This window comes from Coregonus lavaretus, assembly GCF_964263955.1.
Source record: "Coregonus lavaretus genome assembly, contig: HAP1_SCAFFOLD_602, whole genome shotgun sequence".
In the NCBI taxonomy this organism is placed as follows: Eukaryota; Metazoa; Chordata; class Actinopteri; order Salmoniformes; family Salmonidae; genus Coregonus; species Coregonus lavaretus.
In genome coordinates, this window is record NW_028163803.1 from 138906 (window position 1) to 147500 (window position 8595).

The 8595-nt window shown below is 41.9% G+C and overlaps 1 protein-coding gene across 1 annotated transcript in view; it reads right to left on the minus strand.

Annotated features, from left to right (window-relative positions):
• LOC311117766 (relaxin receptor 2-like) overlaps positions 1–8595 on the minus strand; it is a gene marked incomplete at its 5' end in the record, with an annotated part of 177545 nt that overhangs the window by 6044 nt on the left and 162906 nt on the right. The window contains 2 exons of the mRNA XM_084192680.1: positions 3356–3453; positions 4684–4815. Of these exons, the coding sequence (XP_084048806.1) occupies positions 3356–3453; positions 4684–4815 (230 nt within the window). The remainder of the gene's footprint in view (positions 1–3355; positions 3454–4683; positions 4816–8595) is intronic.

Consider the following 8595-nt stretch of genomic DNA (forward strand, 5'->3'; position numbering starts at 1 on the left):
GCCGTGAAGGACTGAAATCCTGCAGTGCCCGCAAGGTCCCCCTGCTTAAGAAAGCACATATACATGCCCGTCTGATGTTTACCAATGAACATCTGAATGATTCAGAGGAGAACTGGGTGAAAGTGTTGTGGTCAGATGAGACCAAAATGGAGCTCTTTGGCATCAACTCAACTCGCCATGTTTGGAGGAGGCAGAATGCTGCCTATGACCCCAAGAACACCATCCCCCTCCGTCAAATATGGAGGTGGAAACATTATGCTTTGGGGGTGTTTTTCTGCTAAGGGGACAGGACAACTTCCCTCAGCCAGGGCATTGAAAATGGGTCGTGGATGGGTATTCCAGCATGACAATGACCCAAAACACACGGCCAAAGGCAACAAAGGAGTGGCTCAAGAAGAAGCACATTAAGGTCCTGGAGTGGCCTAGCCAGTCTCCAGACCTTAATCCCATAGAAAATCTGTGGAGGGAGCTGAAGGTTCGAGTTGCCAAATGTCAGCCTCGAAACCTTAATGACTTGGAGAAGATCTGCAAAGAGGAGTGGGACAAAATCCCTCCTGAGATGTGTGCAAACCTGGTGGCCAACTACAAGAAACGTCTGACCTCTGCGATTGCTAACAAGGGTTTTTGCCACCAAGTACTAAGTCATGTTTTGCAGAGGGGTCAAATACTTATTTCCCTCATTAAAATGCAAATCCATTTATAACATTTTTGACATGCGTTTTTCTGGATTTTTTTGTTGTTATTCTGTCTCTCACTGTTCAAATAAACCTACCATTAAAATTATAGACTGATAATTTATTTGTCAGTGGGCAAATGTACAAAATCAGCAGGGGATCAAATACTTTTTTTCCCTCACTGTAGCTACATTTCCTTTTGTTTTATTTATTCACTTTTCATTTTCACTTACTTAGCTAGCGAATGCAGCTCGCTAGTTTAGCCTACTCAAACACCCAGCTCAAACAGACAGGGATGCTATATTAGCTAGCTGGCTTTGGCTATCCAACACTGGAAGTCTTCCAAGTCAAGGTAAGCTTTTGGTTTTATACATTTATTGCCACTGGTGCCTGCCGGTGTTACTGCTAAATTACTTGCTGTACACTGTCCTGCATGATTTTAGTGGGTTTCTAGTAGCTATGTTGACTATGACATTAGCTAATATGGTGACAACGATGTAGGCTGTGTGTAGCGGTTAGCGGTTATGATATGAAGGTTTGGCTTGGAAAGGTTTTTTCGCCTGGTCACAGACAGCTTTTGTGTTGTGCACTGAAGTCCACAAGCGAAGGGAAAAGGTGAGAGGAGGAGAGCACATCTATGCGAGAAGGAATTCTACAACGAGCAAAGGGATCATGCTGTTTGTATGTGGCTGCTATGAAAGTGAGCTGTGTTTGCGGATGATCAGCGGTGTATTCATTCCAGCGATTCTGTTGAAAAACGTTTCTTAAACGGAACGAAACAGGGATAAACATACCTGCATTTTTTCCAATAGAAACTCTCGTTTGCAAGTGTTAGAATAATGATTACACCCTAGAACAGCTAGATGCAGGCAAGAGTGTGCAAGGCGGTATTAAATGTCACGGTCTCTCACCTTGATTACTAAATTTTTTCTCTCGACCTAAGCACCTACTTTGTAGATTTTCATTCGTAGGTTGTAGCAACCTCATAGCGGGTTTACTAACGCGTTAGTTGTAGTAGCTATGTTGACTATGACGTGACAACGATGTAGGCTGTGTGTAGCGGTAAGCAGTCATGATATGAAGGTTTGGCTGGGAAAGGTTTTTCGCCTGGTTACAGACAGCTGATATGCTGTGCACTGAAGTCCACAAGTGCAGGGAAAAGGGAGAAGGAATTAAATATACAATGAGCAACGTGATCATGCTGTTTTTATATGGCTGCTACGAAAGTGGACTGTGTTTGCTTGTGATTCATTCCGCCGATTCTGTTGAAGAATGTTTCTTACCTAAAGAAAATTGAACGAAATGGGGATAAACATACCTGAATTTGTCCAATAAAACTCTCATTTGCAACTGTTGGACTAATGATTACACCCTAGATCAGCTAGATGCAGGCAAGAGTGTGCGAAGCGGTATTGCATCTGTTACTGTCTGTCACTTTGATTACTCAAAATTCTCTCGACCTGTGCACCTACGTAAACTTTCATTCATAGGCTAGGTTGTAGCAACCTCATGATGGGTACAGGGAACATTTGAGTATCATGTAGTAGCCTAAATCTATCGATGTTACATTGAGCTGGGTGAATGGAATATGAATCACAGTCTGTAATAGAAATAAGGCCCATAAAAAATAAAATTACAAAATATCGTCCTCCCTCATCTAAGAGAATGCCAAGAGTGTGCAAAGCTGTCATCAAGGCAAAGGGTGGCTACTTTGAAGAATCTCAAATATAAAATATATTTTGATTTGTTTAACACTTTTTTGGTTACTACATGATTCCATATGTGTTATTTCATAGTTCTGATGTCTTCACTATTATTCTACAATGTAGAAAATAGTAAAAATAAAGAAAACCCCTGGAGGTGTGTCCAAACCTTTGACTGGTACTGTATATATATATTTATATTTATATTATGGGTCCCTTGTAGCTCAGTTGGTAGAGCATGGCGCTTGCAACGCCAGGGTTGTGGGTTCGTTTTCCCACGGGGGGCCAGTATGAAAAACGTACGCACTCACTAACTGTAAGTCGCTCTGGATACGAGCGTCTGCTAAAAATGACTAAAATGTAAATATTTACCAGTGGTGGCAGGTAAACTGAAAGAAAAACTAGAGACTACATCCCAAATGGCACCCTATTCCCTACATAGTGCACTACTTTGGTAGGCTTGAATAACATTAAGAAGCCGCCTGACGTTGTTACGTGACTTACGACCCTTAATGAAGCCAGTTTGGTCCCCTTTCACACATAGTGGCAATGAGTCCTCTAGTCGTGTGGCTCGGATTTTAGAAAGCAATTTTCCATCCACATTCAGAAGGAAGGGACAAGAATCTGGGCATTTTCCCTTTTTGAGAATAAGTGATATGTTGGCTTCCCTCAGCGTTTTGAGGGAGGCGGTCATTTTGAAAATGAGTGGTTAAACATATCAAGCGATGGCTCAAGGATCAGAGACTCCTTATAGAACTCATTACAAAACCCGTCCGCTCCTGGGGCCCTACCATTGTATAGATTCTTTCATTGCAAAACATGATCTCTTCCTTGGTAATAGGGGCATTAAGGAGATTCTCTGTTCTTCTGGAATAGTCGGGAGCTCAATCTTAGAAAATAAGTCTATATGACCAAAGCCCTGATCAAAAGTAGTGCACTATACAGGAAATAGGGTGCCATTTGGGATGCATCCACTACCTGTTCTCTGAAGAAGCTGGTAGTTAGGGTGTAGAGGATAGGGTTCAGGGCGCTGTTGATGGGTAATATAAAGATCACCACCCAGGATGAGATGGTACCTGGAGGGAGGGAGAGAGAGGGAGTTAGAGGTGTGTGCATGTGGGGTGTGTGTGTGTGTGTGTGTGTCCTTGTGCATTACCTGCAGTGTTGGGGAGTAGTGAACTACATGTAGTGTAATTTAACTGCGTTTTGCGTTAGCTTGGTGGTAGTTGAACTAAGTTCAAATCTAGGTAGTGTTTTCAGTAGTTAATTACTTTTTTTGCCATGTAGCGGTTTAGCTAACTACTGGAACTACACACTGCTTTTTTCTCAAAAACAAAAGGAAATATGGGTGAAGTAGACAATAACTTCCTTTCTTTTTCAGCACCAGACCTGCCTGATTCTCACTTGAAACATCGTTTTTTGTGTTCAATTCCTACAGTCCATCTGTGACGCTGGTGCGTTTTTTTGGACTTCAAACCCCTTTTAAAACAGACTTCTGGGTTGGTACCATTGGATTCGTATATTTCTTCTGCATCCATTGATACCAACCATTAGTCTGTATGAGTAGCAGGTGTTTGTGAGACAAGGGGCCTGGGGGGGCGGTTCCTCTCAGAAACACGCCACACAACAGCTACAAACTATTATGACCCATCTATGACACTCACACGCCACACAACAGTAGTTAGAAGGTAAGGAGTTATTCTACATAGAAGATCATAGGAAATTCCAGGACATACTATATCATTTATACTTATTAATAAACTCACATATTTGCCGTCACAAACTCCAACCTCCAACCTCATTGACTAGTTGGATATTCATTTCCCACTGAGCAAACCATTTCTGTACTTACAGCGTTCTTTAAATACATTTTTGATCAGGTTTTGCTTGGCGGACATTATTTTTTTTTATTGACATTGGTCAATAAAGCTCATGAATGCAACTGATTATTTTGTGTTCTACTTGTAGCCCTGGTTGTCCTGAAAATAAAATTGTAATAACGCTGTGAGGCAGATTTTTGCTGGGGTCCTCAGGCCTGATGTTATTAAGCTAAATTACACATTTTAATAACATATGACCCCAATGTGATCTGTTGTTGCAATTCATAGTCAATGACATTTCAGATTTGCATATGATCATCTTTCACTAATTCGTTTGGATGTAAGTGAACTACTTTTTCAAAGGAACTTTAGTTAAGTAAACTATATTTTTCATAGGGGTAGCTTTAGTGTAGCTTAACTTCTGTGTAAACTAATTGATAGCTTGGTAAATTATATTTTCAGAGTAGCTTCCCCAACAACGATTACCTGGTATCTCGACCTGCAGCAGGGACAGTATTTTGACCAGGAAGATGGGGATCCAGCAGAGGGCGTCAGAGAAGACGATGAAGAAGAACCTGTTAGCTACAGCCACGTCTCGGTGTAGCCTGCTCCTCAAGTCTGTAACAGAACAGCCTGTTAGCTACAGTCAGGTCTGTAAAGCTTCAACTGCAAATAATATTCAAGTATTCACACCCCTTGACTATACAGGGCCTTCAGAAAGTATTCACAGCCCTGTGCCTTCAGAAAGTGTTCACACCCCTTGACTATACAGGGCCTTCAGAAAGTGTTCACACCCCGTGAACCTATTCCACATTTTGTTGTGTTACAGCTTGAATTTAAAATAGATTAAATTGAGATTTTGTGTCTCTGGTCTACAAACAATACATTTTAGTCATTTAGCAGACACTCTTATCCAGAGCGACTTACAGTTAGTGAGTGCATATATTTTTTTAATATATTTTTTTCATACTGGTCGCTCGTGGGAATCGAACCCACAACCCTGGCGTTGCAAGCGCCATGCTCTACCAACTGAGCTACACAAGACTACATAATACCCCATAATGTCAAAGTGGAATTATGTTTTAGAAATGTTTACAATTTCAATAAGTATTCAACCCCTTTGCTATGGCAAGCCTAAATAAGTTCAGGAGTACAAATGTGTTTAACAAGTCTCATAATAAGTTGCATGGACTCACTCTGTGCGCAATAATAGTGTTTAACATGATTTTTGAATTACTTGACCAGCGAATTTCAAACACATATTTAACCACAAAAGCAGACATTTATTTCCCTTTTAAGCATGGGGAAGTTTTTAATTACACTTTGGAAGGTGTATCAATACACCCAGTCACTACAAAGATACAGCCGTCCTTCTTTATTCAGTTGCCAGAGAGGAAGGAAACCGCTAAGGGATTTTATCATGTGTCACGACTTCCGCCGAGGCTGCCTCCCCTCCTTGTTCGGGCAGGTTTCGGCGTTCGGCGTCACCGGCTTACTAGCTACTGCCGATCCATTTATCATCACTCCATTTGTCTTGTCTTCAATCACACACACCTGGTCCTTATTCCCTCATTAGTCATTGTATAAGTGTTCCCTTTGCTTCCTTGTCTGTGTGGGTGATTGTTATTTGTGGAGGTTAGTGAAGCTCGGTGGAGCTCGTGTACTTTGTTTCAACGGGAGATTTCCCGTGTGCCTTGTATTTTCCAGTGCGCCTGTTTTGTGCCCTGGAGTGTGTTTACGCATTTCTGCGTAAAACTGTGTTTTTTTGCGGATTAAAGCCTGTGTTTCTGTGATTTACCCTCCTGCGCCTGACTCCTTCCACACCAACCCATCACATCATGAGGCCAATGGTGACTTTAAATCAGTTACAGAGTTGAATGGCTGTGATAGGAGAAAACTGAGGATGGATCAACAACATTGTAGTTACTCCACAAATCTAACCTACAGTGGCTTGTGAAAGTATTCACCCCCCTTGGCATTTTTCCTATTTTGTTGCCTTACAACCAGGAATTAAAATGGATTTTTGGGGGGTTTGAATCATTTGATTTACACAACATGCCTATCACTTTGAAGATGCTAAATATTTTTTATTGTGAAACAAACAAGAAATAAGACAAAAAAACAAAACTTGAGCGTGCATAACTATTCACCCCCCCAAAGTCAATACTTTGTAGAGCCATCTTTTGCCGCAATTACAGCTGCAAGTCTCTTGGGGTATATCTCTATAAGCTTGGCACATCTAGCCACTGGGATTTTTGCCCATTCTTCAAGACAAAACTGCTCCAGCTCCTTCAAATTGGATGGGTTCCGCTGGTGAACAGCAATCTTTAAGTCATACCACAGATTCTCAATTGGATTGAGGTCTGGGCTTTGACTAGGCCATTCCAAGACATTTAAATGTTTCCCCTTAAACCACTCAAGTGTTGCTTTAGCAGTATGGTTAGGGTCATTGTCCTGTTGGAAGTTGTATTTAGCGCCATCCATCATTCCTTCAATTCTGACCAGTTTCCCAGTCCCTGCCGATGAAAAACTTCCCCACAGCATGATGCTGCCACCACCATGCTTTACTGTGGGGATGGTGTTCTCAGGGTGATAAGAGGTGTTGGGTTTGCGCCAGACATAGCGTTTTCCTTGATGGCCAAAAAGCTACATTTTAGTCTCATCTGACCAGAGTACCTTCTTCCATATGTTTGGGGAGTCTCCCACATGGCTTTTGGCGAACACCAAACGTGTTTGCTTATTTTTTTATTGAAGCAATGGCTTTTTTCTGTCTACTCTTCCGTAAAGCCCAGCTCTGTGGAGTGTACGGCTTAAAGTAGTCCTATGGACAGAAACTCCAATCTCCGCTGTGGAGCTTTGCAGTTCCTTCAGGGTTATCTTTGGTCTCTTTGTTGCCTCTCTGATTAATGCCCTCCTTGCCTGGTCCGTGAGTTTTGGTGTGCGGCCCTCTCTTGGCAGGTTTGTTGTGGTGCCATATTCTTTCAATTTTTTAATAATGGATTTAATGGTGCTCCGTGGGATGTTCAAAGTTTCTGATATTTTTTTTTATAACCCAAGCCTGATCTGTACTTCTCCACAACTTTGTCCCTGACCTGTTTGGAGAGCTCCTTGGTCTTCATGGTGCCCCTTGCTTAGTGGTTTTACAGACTGGGGCCTTTCAGAACAGGTGTATATATACTGAGATCATGTGACAGATCATGTGACACTTAGATTGCACACAGGTGGACTTTATTTAACTAATTATGTGACTTCTGAAGGTAATTGGTTGCACCAGATCTTATTTAGGGGCTTCATAGCAAAGGGGGTGAAAACATATGCATGCACCACTTTTCCATTATTTATTTTTTTTAGAATTATTTGAAACAAGTTATTTTTTAAATTTCACTTCACCAATTTGGACTATTTTGTGTATGTCCATTACATGAAATCCAAATAAAAATCCCTTTAAAATTACAGGTTGTAATGCAACAAAATAGGAGAAATGCCAAGGGGGATGAATACTTTTGCAAGGCACTGTAAAGGACAGAATGCAAAGAAGGAAGCTTTTACATAATTCCAAAACGTGCATCATGTTTGTAGTAAGGCACAAAAGTAAAACTGCAACAAAAGAAATGAACTTTATGTCCAGAATACAAAGCTTGTTTGGGGCAAATCCAACACAACACATCACTAAGTACCACTCTTCATACAGTATTTTCAAGCATGGTGGTGGCTGCATCATGTTATGGGTATGTTTGTCATCAGCAAGGACTATGGAGTTTTTTTTAGAATAAAAAGAAACGGAATCGAGCTAAGCACAGGCAAAATCCTATAGGAAAACCTGGTTCAGTCTGCTTTCCGACAGACACTAGGGAACAAATTCACCTTTCAGCAGGACAATAACCTAAAACACAATGTTTGTTCCTACATACAGTGGCTGTGGCTTGCTAGATAAAGCAGGGAGCCAGGCATCGAGGCATTCAATTACTGTTTGATTGAACGTTGGAATGGGCAAAACGAGTGACCTAAGCGACTTTGAGCGTGGTATGATCTTGGGTGCCAGGCGCGCCGGTTCTCAGAAAAGGCCGGCCTCCTGGGATTTTCACGTACGACAGTGTCAAGGGTTTACCGAGAATGGTGCAACAATCAAAAAACATCCAGTCAGCGGCAGTCCTGGGGACGAAAACAGCTAGTTGATGAGAGGTCGAAGGAGAATGGCAAGAATCAGCAAGAACAGGCAGATAACGGCAGAGTACAGTACAACAGTGGTGCAGAATCTCGGTACGCACAACTCGTTGGTCTTTGTCACGGATGGGCTGATGCAGCAGGCGGCCACACTGGGTTCCACTCCTATCAGCTAAAAACAAGAAGAAGCGGCTCCAGTGGGCGCGCAATCACCAACACTGGACAACCGAGGAG